We start from the raw sequence: 14,220 nt of genomic DNA, 5'->3' as shown, positions 1-14,220 counted from the left end.
ATAGTATTTTCATATAGGGTGGCCCATAAGTCCCTACCCATCCATATATCTTATGTATCTAGTGTACCTGTATGCTGTCCCTCATTCTCGCTGCATAATATTATGTGATGCCATGTTCTGTGAGACATTTTCCTCAACATAGCAAGGGTTATTGTTCCAAATGCCTCGGTAACAGCTGCCTTCAACTTATCATTAGTATTATAACATTGTTTAGACAAGTCCTTTATGTATCCCTAAAGAGAGTTATCGCATGTTGTCAAGTCCGGACTTCTTGCGGGCCATTTCATGGGTGGTGGGGATGTTGCAGAACCACGACCTTACCATTTGTCTGGAAAAGTGTCATTAAGATAATCTCGCACAGTGAGGGCATTATGAATCAGAGCTCCATCTTGATGAAACCAAACCTCCTCTCTGATTCCAAGTTCATCAAGTTTTGGGTAAAGTATTGTTGTAACATGTTTAGATATGAGGTATGGTTTACTGGCCCATCAAAGAATAAATAGCATGACGTGCATTAAGTGCTGCCAACATCATGACATGTGGAGTGTTGTATTCAATTTCTTCATAATAATGAGGATTCTCCTTTGCCCAAAAGTAAACATTTCATGCTCGACTCGAACGGTAAATTGCGCACTCGTCAGTGAACATCACTATTCCTTGAGAAGGGATTGTATTGAAGATTCTCTGTAACTCATCACATGCCAGTTTTCTATTTTCTCTATCAGCATCACTTAGTTCATTCACAAATGTGGGTTGCCATGCTTTAACTCCCATGTCCTTTTTCATAAAAGTATGCATGGTTGCTCACGTGATACTAAGTTCAGCTGATCTTTTCCTTGTTAACTTTAATGGTGAGTTAATTACTGTCTCTTACATACCAGCACATGACTTTCTATGTTTAACTGGTCTTTCTGAATGAGGTACATCCTTAATATTGCCAGTTTCAAACAATTTGCTCTCCCAATTTGACATTGTTTTTCGTGTTGGTGGATCCTTATTGAATCTTTCTCTAAAGTTGCCAGTTATTGTATCCAGGGTGTCACCAGTTTTCTTGTGCTCATGTACCCACCTACTTGTCACAAGACGTTCTTCAAGTGTAAATGGGCCATGTTTCTCTGAAGAAAAAAGAAACAAATTTATAATACATGTGTAATTGAATATAACATAATAACATATGGATGGGTAGGGACTTACAGGCCACCCTGTATGTTTACATAAGCTGTGACAAGGTTAAAATGAATTAAAAACCTTTATAAAACTGTACTAGAAGTATGAATATCTTTCCAAGTTTAATAAACATTGAAAAATGTTATTTTATCTTGAAATTATGTTTGTTAATTACTGGGATACATACCCTTTCTGGTTTGAAAGCAAACTTATTTTCATGCCTATATGTCCTAAATTGTTCACACCACACCTTGATAAACTATCTCACTTTATTTATTTGTCAAGTTAAAGAAACAAATCTCCCACAGTCATGTTTGATGGGTTTGTAAGGTTAGTTTAAGTCACACTGCAGACTTGCAGCTATATGTACTCCATAATAGTAAATTTTTATATGTTCCTTTAGGTTCTTAACTCTGTTTTGTAAATTCACCTTATATAAAACAACTGCTTTTATGAATATAATAATTTAAGGTTACAGAAAGCAGAATATGTCAATGTCATTTATTATGTATGTATGGTAAAAGCAAGACTGCATTAGTAGTCTCTTTGATAACCTGTTGCTGATATTATCAGCAGGTTGCAACAGGTTGACCTTGATCGTACTGTATCAGGGCTCAGGAATGTTTTTGAGGCTACATTTTTTTGTTGATGATCTGAGGAAGAGTTGTCACTTTCAATATACAATAAATAGCTATGGTAATGATGTTTTTTGATATTTAGCTATGGGGTGCATATATAGAGATTTTAAGTAAAGCTGCTGACAAACCTAGTGACGTCTACTAGAACTGAAAATCAAGTGTAATAACTAGTATGAAATTTTGAAGTGAGTAAAAATTGTGTAAGCTCGCATGCATGCTGAATGAATAAATAAAGCATTACGTTTCTTGTTTTCTAAGGAGGGGACAGATGGATAATATACAAAAATGTTTCTACTGTTTCAACAGTATCAACCAACCCTAGGTAACTGAAGCATAATGTTAAGTAAATTGCCTTAATAGTTTGTATCTATAGGACACTAAATGTTTCTTGTAGTGTAATATTAAAATTTCTTCAACACATTGCCTATAATATGATATATAAGATTTGAATAATGAAAAAGTTAACTCTTACTAGGTGATATGTTTTAACTGTAACTGATCTTAATTTATGTTGAGATGATAGGGAAGAATCATCATTTTAACCGTGTTAACATTATTATTAGTTAAAAAGAAGTACATTGCAGATTTAAATTAGATACTTACAAATGGATAACTAAATATAACAATAACTAAGTTAACCATGTGTATTTCATTGGTAATATTCCTCTGGGATTAATTTCTGCACAATGCATGTCATTGTGGGAAGTATAATGTTTTTGTTTCTGATTCATGTAGTTGTACTCTTTAGCCAGGTTTTCAGTAACACTGGCAACTAGTAACATAACTCAATGAGTAAAGTGTGCATTTTAAAGGCATAAATTACTTTCATATTATTTTACAAGAACTATGCGATACATTATGTATACAATCAAAGTTTGATAATGGTAAACATGTACTCACAATTATTGATCATGTATAATGTCTGTATCTCTTCTATTGGAAAGTTTTATCATTTTGATCTGTTACTGCCACTTAAGCAAAAATTTTAACATTTTGTAACAGTAAGCTATGCCAAAGTATTCATTTTGGAATCTGACATGGTAACTCGCCTGATCAGACAAGAATGTTAAAAATTAAGAAATAGGAAAATGTACATACCTTTTGATTTTTTCCTATAATATCTTAATCTTCTTTTGATGTTATTTCTAATTTTAGGTCTTTTTTCTTTCATGTGTACTTAACTTTCAATGTTTTATTGTCTTTCCCAGTTCTTTACATTGTATTAATCATCTCAACACAAGTCAGTGATGCTCTCTGGGAATATTACAGTATTTTTGGGACAGATAACCAAGCCTTTGGCAAAATTATCATACATTCATGTGAGATTTTAAGCCTTGAGAACTGGGGTAATGTTTAAGATCAATTTTTAAAATATGTTTAAACTTTTCAATCATGTAATTTAACTGTCTATAAATGTAAGCTCTTTAGGTAAGAAAGAACCATAAATACTATCATGGACAAAGCAGCCAACAACATTAATGGCAATTGCATCAACCTAATGATGACAACTGCCTTATGTTACTCTACAGGAAATGGGAGTAGCAGTGTCTGTTTATCTTTTATGCCTATGATTTTGGAATAATTTCAGCAAAATGTTTCCATCACCCTTAGGAGCTACCTATGTGTTCCCTTACTATTCTGTTGATTCCCACCACATATCAGTGGCATCTTGTGGAGTGAACAAGATCTGTTCTTCTAATGTATTTTCTTTGCATTAACTTAGTATATCAGCTAGTAAGTAAATAGAGTGTAGCAAATAGTTGTGAAAGTAAAGTAAAATCATTATGTAAATGCTTTACATATGATTTGAGGGTTTCAGGGTAAATGACCTTTTAATAAAGTATAAGCTGTGATTAACTGTAAACTACTTAATGTAAAGTTATTTTAAAGTTTTTATTAAGTAGGATATTGTTGACCATTTAATGTACAACAAAATTTTATCACTTTGTGAATGGAATTTGATGAGTCTTCCCCCAAATTATAAACACCTCGATTTTATCTTTATATTGAGCTCAAGGAGAAGACTTATTTGTGAAGGTAGAGCATTGTGATGACCAGGCAGTTGAAATAAGTGAAAATAGTTTTTCTCTCACTAGCTAGTTCATTAATCCTTTTGCATAGATGGCAGAAAAATTGTATTTATTCTTGTTATAAAGGTTCTGAGATATTTTACCACATTATTGTTAACACTTAAATGTATAACATCAGCTCTTCAGACACAACATGGAAACCTAAAGATATACATGTATATTTATGTCATCAAATGTCATCCTACAAGAAGCAATTTAAATGGAGTTCCCCTATAGTTGAGATTGATTTTATTTGCACAGAAACAGGCTTTTAATATGCAAAAAAAGCAATCAAGATAACTTTCAACATGAGTAAATTTAAAAGAATATTTGCCACCGAATTGAAGAAAATTGTTTAGCGTTCTTTTCTGTATAGTTGCCATATAAACAGTTGTATAAAACTATTTACAATAAATATGATTGAATAATGAAAGCATGTAACAAAAATAAGGTAGCATGGGTGTTAAAGAATACATTATTTATGGATGTAAATAATCCATCAAAATACTTAGTTCAGAAGTATTTTGTAGTTAGCTGAGTGTTTAATTTACTATGAACAATAAGTATTTTTTACAACAAATTTCATCAGTCATGATGGTCTTATTAGAGAAATACTTAAACTGTTTTACTTTAGAAAATATAATGTGTATTTTATAAATAGTATTCTTTGAAAACAAAACATAAAAAGATATATTAAGAAATTTTGGTTTGTTAGGTGTTCCATTTCCAAAGAACTTCCTGTCAATTGCCAAAACAATATTGAAACGACTTTTTCGTGTGTATGCCCATATATATCATCAGCATTTTTCAGAGGTGGTTCAACTGGGAGAAGAAGCCCACCTCAACACCAGTTTCAAGCATTTTATTTTCTTTGTGCAAGAATTCAGCCTTATAGAGAAGCGTGAACTTGCTCCTTTACATGAACTGATTGAAAAACTTACCAGCAAAGATAAAGACAGTAATCCATCTCATTGATTCTTCTTGATTGTCAAATTGATCTTTTTGTAAGAAAACATACAAATATCTGTCCATATCTGTTACTGATATATTTCTGTGTAAGTCAGCATTTTCTCAAAAATAACTTATTTATATATACCATGCTTTAGCTATAATGAGAGTGTTAATTGTCTTTCAAAAAAAAAACTGTTTTATAATGTTTTGCTGTATTGTAAATATTTTTATGGTATTCAATAAACCTTACTCTAATGGACTAATGCACACTTTTTCATAGAATTCAGTTTAAAAAGTAATGTTAAGAAGGTAATATTGTTTTCTAATTATTTTCATTATAAAATGTTAAAACCAACACAACTGTTTATTAGTGTAGGAAATTTGCTGTTATAGGTAAGTAACTTATACATTAACTTACTACTAAGCTGAAAGTAAAATATTTTGTACTTTCCCTAATGATATGAGGTTATTTTGTCTTTTTAATTTTTTTTGGAATGTACCTGAAGTAATCCTATTTTTATAGGTTATTCTAAAATACAAAAGAGTATTTTTTTAGAAGTTGTAATAAATATATTAGAGCTTATTTTAATTATTGTAAAATGTTTTATAAAACTGACATTCAACAATTTTTTAGTTTGCATAGTATAATGTCAAGTGGAAGGGGTACTTATCTTTCAAAGTGTAATAAAGACAAAATAAAGTTATAAAAACATAAGTAAGGCACATTGTTTCAATAAATGTCATGATACAAGAATTAAAGTAACTGAGAAAATTAAATTGACATTTTTTTTCTTGAACTTTAATAATGTGGCACATGCTAGAAAGAGTAATAATTATTTAGGGAAGTTTAAAATAATTTTCAAGTTACTTGATTGCTTTTATCATTTTAATAAATACTGATAACTGATATGTCTCTTGCAGTTTTTAAGACTTAATTTATGAAAGGGTTGCATTTGTTGAAAGATATAGCAATATTTTGTGTTCTTGCAACTAATATCAAGAATATTTCTCAAAGTTTGTTTTTGTGTTGTTGTGGTTTTAAGAGTATTTTATATTGATTTTAAAATAAGTAAGATTGTTTTTAGATTGATTTTGTAAAGTATTCATAAAATTATATGTAGTTAGTTTCTTTAAGTACTTTAATGATTTTATTAAATATCTACTTTAGGGTATAACTAGTTTGGTAATAAAAGCAAAACCTTTCTTAGTAGGCATAAACACTAAAAATATTTGCATGTTCCATTATAGACAGAAGTAGGACAGGGTGGAGCTATGTCACTAGTGCTTAATATTTATGATGTATACCAAAAAGCTTAAATCTTCAACCTGCAGTGAAACTCAACTGTATTTTCTATTGTTTATTGCTTTCTAAATTAGGAAAATATACATTACATTAGCATTAATTAACAATACCCAGTGATGTCAAATTGGGTTGTTTATTATATTGAATGCTTAAGCTAAGTGTTAATATATTGGACAACATTGCCACATATATAAAATAAACAATGTTTAAAAGCAAATATGAGGGGCTATATTTCCCTACATATGAACAGAAATAATAAAAGCAATTTTTTTTATAAATAATATAACAAAAACATTATGTAAAATAGCAACACTCATAAGAAACATAAAATATTACTAATTACTATGCTAGAAACAAAAATATTAGGGCCTAACTACTACTTTATGTCTGAAAATATAAATTTGTACCTGTTTAAGCCTACATCTCTGGCACATCAATAAATCCTTTGTAAATATATTCAATGCAAGTTGATGAAAGTAATCAAATATTTGTTGATTCCAAAAGAGCAATTATATTTTCGAACTCAACCACAAATATATCATTATCATTTAGTGGTCCATGATTCATCAAGCTATTTCATAGACTTGTAACATACATTTGTGATCTTCTTCTTCTGATTCTTTCATAGATTCTACAACATACCAAAAAAATTTGCCTTTGGCATTTCCTACGTTTTGGCATTTTACAATCATGAAATGTACCTTGCATAATGATATCCACAATTGAAACAGTAAATTGACAAATTTTGGTTTAATTTTGGATTAGATAATCTTAATGTGTCATTTGAGCTGCCACATCATAGTTATTTTCATATTCTTGCTGCAGTGCAGTTTCCTCTTGATCTTCATTGGCAATTCTATTTAATTTCTTTCCTTTTTGTTTCTTTGTGGATTTCGTTTTATGCCTGAGTACTTCTTTTCTAAGTTGCTGTATGGCATCCTCTGAAGTAAGGCACTCACCAAAGGATTCTTGGACTCTATATTGTAAAGCTTTATAATTGTTCAAAGCTTCCATTGTCATTTTTGAGATTTGTGGTAGCAGTGCATGAATTACAGCACTTCCCATAGCTTTTCTGGATGATAATTGTGAGTGTGAACACATGGGAGTCATGATACTGATGCTAGATAGACCTGAAGTTGAGGTACCTAAGTCATAGGGAGAAACTGAATTTGATGACATTATTGTAATTGCCCTTTGTAATGTTGTATCTGCATGTGAAATAATTAGTGGAAGGATGATATTTAACTGCTTTATTTGGTAGGTACAATCCACACTTATCCAAGCCTTTAGCTAAATGTACTGAATTGCTTTTCATTTCAGAGAACAGTTGGTTTAGTAGGACTGGAAGATTATGTTTTTTAATTTCCTTATACCTTGTTTCTAAAAATAATTTTGCCAGAATTGTCAACCATATTTTTTATTAGAGCATCCATACATACATCAAGAGGTTACAAGGCAAATGATGTGATGAACATTCTTATCTCCTACAGCTTTTATTGTGTTATGTGTTAAATGAGAAGCAAGACCATCAATAAACAATGAATTTTATCCATGTTATCCTCAAATGGGATAAAAGTAATTTCTAACACATGCTTTCAATATATAATCTTCCATTCAGCTATTAGGGCCATGCCTTGTCCAATTGATTGGTATTTCAGTCGTGCTAGTAGCCTTGTAGACAACAAAGGGAGGTACATATACTCCAGATGCATTTATACAAAAGAAAAGATGAGTATACACTGTTCTGTCATTTTGGGATAAAACACCATGTATTGTGGGTTCCTTTAGTAAGAAAATAAACAGTCCTTCATAGAGTCTGTTCCAAGACCAGTTTCATCCAAATTCCACAAAAATTGAGGTTTGTTCTTTACATTGAATTAATTGAGTTGCTCTTTCAGGAATAAGAGAAAAGTATCAACACATTTGTGTTAGTCATTTTGCTCTGGGTATTTCTAAAGACTGGTTTTTCATTGAGTAATTTCTGTCTTCCAATAATTCTCAAATTTTTTTTATTCAATCAATGCAAGGTTTTTTTTTCTTTGAAGGGATTGAGGTCTGTCACGGGTACAAACAAATGAGCTTACTATTTTCTGAATAATTTGTCAATCTGGAAGCCATTCTAATTTACCACAATATTGAATAGCTGTCACCAAGTAGTGTTCTTCTGCCTTACTGAAGACTGAAGGATGTCCAGCTTTACCAACAGGTTTACCTTTCATTTGTTTTGATATCCAGTCTGATAATATGTATCATGGAACATTAAATTCCTCTACCATTGTTCATATAAATGAGTACTGTTCTTTTTGAAAGCATGCAGTTACAGCATTTTGCACCTTTTCTTTTGCCTTTATTCATCATCATCATGATTAGAATTTTAATTATTGCCTAGATAAAAGAAAGAAATTTAGGTGTAGTATCATTAAACACTCAGCTTTATTAGTTAATGTGGTCTCTATCTTTTACTTAGGCTTGAAAAATAATAAATATACATACAACAAAGGAAAGAAAATGTATGGCAACAGAAGTGAGCAGGCCTTACAATTTTTTTTCTTATTGGCAATAATAGCCCCAACCTACGGTGACAATAGCCTCATTAGCAACAAGACTCTACCCTACCATATTAATAAAAATATCATAGAGTTTCAACTATCTTGCCATTTCTAAGTATTTTCAGATTTTCATTAACTTTTTGTTTTTACCAAAGAAGAACAATTATTTTTAATTACCCATAGTTATTTCCTAACTATATTACCAAAAATTTTTATTTGTTTATATGCTATAATTTACAGGTCTAGTTTTGACATATTCTTAATGTCTTTCTTTAAAACTTAGAAAATAAAAAATCAATAATTTGTGTTTATAACACTGTACAAACTTGTGAATAATAATCTGCTATTTGTTCAACTCTCAAGAAATCTCAAAAACCTAGTGACTTTTTAAGTTACCAAAAGCATTTTACTTCTAAATAATAATACCTTTTTGCGTGTTTCGTCTGACTTTTGAAAAATTGATTATTGTTGCAGTATTTTAATTGATTCTATGATAATTATGTCAATTTAAATCAGTTTGAGAAAACTACATTAAGAAAACTTTTGTTCATAGAGATAACCTTCAAATGTGAAATCTATGCTGAGATATTCATTAACAGAAGATTCTAGATAGTGTGGTAAATGTATGTAAAGTATACTTGAAAGCACAAGACATTGTATGTTGTTTTGAGTTCAAAACTTATATTTATTTGTTTATGAGAATCAGTATTTTGAGTACTAGATGCCAAACCTAACCAAATGCAAACTAGTTTGTATCATTAAAGATTGCATAGTTAGTTATCTAGCCAAGTTCTTCCTACTTGATGTAGACCTAGAAAGGTGGTAGCATGCATATGAATGTTGGTGTTCTTGGGATTTCCATATTGCTTGTATTTTGTTGTATGTGCCTTGTATCATTCCTTAAACCTGCAATAAACTTTTGATCAAAATACACGTGTAGTCAAAACATGATAAAAGACTGATAAGCAAAATCTTACTTTTTTTAATTTTATTTTTTACTTTACAAAAAGTGTTAACAGTCCTGTAACTTGGCAACAGCACAATTAACTTTCAATGAAAAAAATGGTTTACCCTCAAGACACATGTTGTAATGTCCTTATCCTTGATTGAGAAAAAATATATTAAGTACAATTAATCATATTTTCAAAGTTAAATAAACATATGTACTTTTTCTTGCGAACTGTGTTAATTAATAACACATCAATTTTGATTAACTTATTCTATACTAAAATTTTTAGTGTCTGGAAGTTTGTATTCTAAGCAGATTAAAAACATAATTACCAATAAAATAATCTTTATGCAACTTTTTCAAAACACGTAAGTTGAAATTTATCAATAAATTATAAAAAACACAGTCGTGCATCTGTGTTATTTATATTAAACTTATTTTGAAATGTAATTTGCTCTCATACTGTGCAAGATAGGTTTGTAATATATTTTTAAGAGGATAATTTATTTTTTTAAAATTATTCAAAGTGTAGGCATTTGGCCAATACCATAACATTTTGCAATAAAGTTTTGATTAGCTTGTAATGTTGAAGTGTTGTGTTTATGAAAGTTGGTTAGTTTCTTGAATTTTTTATTACTTCCAATTACAATTATGCAGTTAACTAGGATATTATTTGTTAGTCTAATATTAGTTTTTCATAACGTGTGTTGTCTTCAAAAAAGCATTGGTAAAGTGTCCTTATTGTATTTTTTGTACCACCCTTTTGTTCAATGGTGGTTTGTATTGATGTTTAAGAGATGTGTATTCACACTAAATGTTGAAGTAAATTATAAATGTTTGTATGTTTTTATGCATTTCATGTATTTTAATGTTTCTGTTAGTATCAAATTGACCTAAGTCACAGAGGTCTTTGACAAGTCTAATTTTATTTTGTTTTACTGGTTCTAGAATTTCATATTTGTACATATCACTGAAATGTATTGTCAGTGCCTCATTTGTGAAATTTGTGAATGTCAAATTAAAATGAAGAGGTATCTGTACATTATGCACTATTGGATGTTTTAAGTCTGAAGAGAAGAATTAAAAAATTGTCTTTCTTTCCTGAACTCATGTGTTCTTGAAGTTCTTTTTGTGAAATGAACAAAGAAATATACCAACAGTTTATAAAATCCAAGTGCTATTACATATGTTATTGTTTCAGAAACTCTGAAATAACTTCTGGTCATGTCACCATAATTTTTCCTTCATATTAACTCATGGTATTATCAGGTAGTACTGATTTTCCAGCAAATATCAAATGGGCAAACTTGCAAATAGCAGCAGATTCTATCAAGAAATACAAAAGTAATTTGTAATGGATAATTTGACTGAGTTTTAAATATTTGCTTGAGTAATAAACAGGTTGAACACAAGATTTTAACACAACAAAAAAACAACCTGAAGAGACAAGGGATTGACTGTCATGACTGAACGAATAAATAATTGCCAATTTACTGCCCCTGAAAGTAAATGCATGCCAAACTAGTGATAATGGAAAGAGTAGAGTTGACCAAAGAAAGTACACCTGAATTCAACAGGTAAACTAAGTTTCTTTGCCCAGTCAATAGTGTCACTTTGTAACCTTTGTTCTTTCACAATATTGATCAGCTGTTTCATCTAGCGGTATTCTAGCCAATATAATACTCAGTTAGTGAAAAATATTACAGTAGAAATTTAACTCTTATAGTATATATTACTAAAATATAATCTCTTGAGTGGACCTACTATAAAGAACAAACAACTTAGGAGCTTTCAAGATCATCTGTTAGAAACTAACCAATTTTGTTAAATCTCTATATCCCTGAAGCAGATAGAAAACAAGATATTCCTATATATCACACACTCGTGTACCTGAACATGGTTTGCCCCAGCAACACAGGATTTGAATCGCTGCAAGTAAACTTTGTTGACATGTATATGTTAATAACTAAATGTTGAGATATTCAAAGATTATCTGTGTTAACTGTTTCTGAAACCTGTAGGAGAAATTTATTAAAATTCATATGCAAATATTAACCTGGCTTCTCTCAACGTTTCAGTAGTTATCTAAATAATTATACATACATATATATATATATATATATGAAAACAAAATGTATTTTTTGTTTACACTAACTGTTTTTGTTCTTTATGTACTGATTCTCCAAAAATATAAATTACAAATAGTAACATGAATCTGCTGGCCTTTAAATGTTCAGAATGAAATAAGTTATATCTGGTCAAGATCAATGCCATAATAGTGCTTCTGTTGTGGGTTTATAAACTTAGTCATCAGAATAGTTATTTATAGCAATCTTTGAGGTAGCAGGTGAGTTGATTCCTTGTCTACCTCCCCAAAGTGGTAAATACAGCTCTGCATAAATAAAAACACATGATAATTGGCTTTTTTATTCATTTTTTTTCCTAACACATGGACCAAGAAAGTTTTCAGCTAATAAATTCCTGATAGTTTGATTATATAGAAATAGATAGTCACCAGTACTTATTGATCACCCAGCTTTATCTCTGGTATTGGGTTGATCAGATCTAGGAAAGTCTACTTGAGGAAAAATTTCTCATCTCTTGAATAATATTTCCCTTTGACTTTTGTCTCAGTTACCTCACTACATGAACTTAAAAGCTACCTGCTACGTACTTGATTGGTTTACATTCCTGCTTGACACGTGCTGGCAATAAAATACTGTCTAGTACAGCTAAATCTACAAATTGGGTCTAAAAGCCAATAATATTTGGCAAAAAAAGTCATGCATTGATCTGTTTCTTTAAATAAAGGTTAATTTCACCAAGTAATAGTGTTTTACATTTTGATCCAATAATCCAATCATCTATTTTAGGTTTGTTGTATCATCAGTGCTGTTTTGCTTATGGTTGATGTTGTATGAACTGGGAGAAAAGACAGTCCTTAAGTAATTTCCAAGTTTATCTGCAGTCATGTCAGTGTTACTTATCTGATTATAAATATCACAGATGTACTTCTTAAATGTTTTTGACCCAGTAGGCAGTATTTACTCCGAAGTGTGTAAATCCACTAGTTGTCAAAATGGTACATGGTTAACTTACAATAATTATTATTAATTATTCTGGTTGAGTTTTAAAGTGTTCTGAAGAGATGAATATGTTCAAAGTTATTTCTTGGTAGTTTATTAATTATGCTATGGAGCAATAAGAATCTGCTATATCTGGCATATTTATCAAATTTGAATGTATAGTCTGATTTTAGTAATACTAAGGCTTGACTTCAATGCTACTATTCTACAATTAGTGAAACAGGCATATACAGTCAACATCCCAAATGTGACACATGCACTACCAGAAGTTGGGTATAAAATATTATTTCACTGAAACTAAGAAAGATACAAATTTATTTCTTTTATTGAGCAGTTTCAATTCTTTTATTATTTCATATTGGCTACATCTGTAAAGAATCTGCCCCACACACTGTAGCTTGAGGATCTAATCAGCTGATTTTAACATTATAAGTTCCCTTGGTTTACTTCATGCTTCTAACTGAAAACAAAATGTAAAATCAGTTGTTTCTAATGGTAATTACATAATGTTAGATCTGCCTGGTGTGTGAAGGTTTTAAGTAGTTTTGTGAAGTTTGAAAAGCATCAATTTGAACCAATACATCCCATATCATCAAAAACTTGCTAACTTTACAATGAACCACAAAAGTTCATGCTCAACAGACTCACCATTTCTATTTGTATGAGAGTTTGTACTTTAGTAGCAACTGGTTAATGTTTTACTACACTATCATAGATTATTATAAACAAATGTAATTAGTAATAAAAAGATGTTTCAGTGTTTGGTTAAATTAAGGAAATGACACTGAGTCTACTCAAGTAAATATAAAATATTGCATGTTAATTGTAATTAGGCTAATATATGAACAGTATGTTCCTTGCTAAGAATTACACTAAATACTTTAAACACTCAATCATAGTTAGGACTAGTGCAGAATGTTTGTTTCTGTATGATAGATGAGTCATCAATTGGTTTCCCTCATGTGTTGTACATATGCAGTTAAAGAGATGATGGAAGTCACTGTCTCAATTTTTAATAACAAGACTTGTCTTCTGGAGTGGGTGATGTTTCATTTTGGAAATATTGGCTAAACTTGAATACAGTTCCAAATAAAGTTAGTTCTTGATGAGTTTTGCTTGGGTATTGAAAAATTGGTTAAAGTTTATGATATTTTGTAATATTGAACCTTATTGTTCTTGCAAAGATGAAAGCCATCATCAAGAATGGCTAATGTCACATACATTATTTCTTTTGCTGTTTTTTTTTTCAATTCCAAGTTAAACAACTGTACCTCGTTTCTGATCCTCTTAGTCAAATTTGATTTATTTGCTGTCTATCTGCTTTAAAACTACTCATTATTCCTGTTACTGTGATCCTGAGTAACTTATCTAAACTTACTAAAGTTGTAGTAGTTTCAAACATTAATGTCACTATTTGTATGGTGGGAAGTTCATCATTTTTTAGGTCAAATATCACTAAAGTAGCTTATGAACTTCAAATGAGGAAGATATAGATGTAATCTCTGTCT

The 14,220-nt window shown here is 30.3% G+C and overlaps 1 protein-coding gene across 4 annotated transcripts in view; it reads left to right on the top strand.

The window, feature by feature from the left end:
* LOC143252793 (MOB kinase activator 1B-like) overlaps positions 1 to 10,732 on the top strand; it is a 30,771-nt gene extending 20,039 nt beyond the window's left edge. For 3 of the 4 annotated variants that reach the window (XM_076505505.1, XM_076505502.1, XM_076505503.1), the window contains exon 4: positions 4,590 to 10,732. In XM_076505505.1, coding sequence (XP_076361620.1) covers positions 4,590 to 4,849 — 260 coding nt within the window. In that variant the 3' untranslated portion in view covers positions 4,850 to 10,732. The remainder of the gene's footprint in view (positions 1 to 4,589) is intronic. The other variant, XM_076505504.1, reaches the window with a different exon arrangement.
* The last annotated feature ends 3,488 nt before the right edge of the window (positions 10,733 to 14,220 follow it).

This window comes from Tachypleus tridentatus, chromosome 6 (assembly GCF_004210375.1).
Source record: "Tachypleus tridentatus isolate NWPU-2018 chromosome 6, ASM421037v1, whole genome shotgun sequence".
NCBI lineage: Eukaryota > Metazoa > Arthropoda > Merostomata > Xiphosura > Limulidae > Tachypleus > Tachypleus tridentatus.
This window is presented reverse-complemented; position numbering and strand designations above follow the sequence as displayed.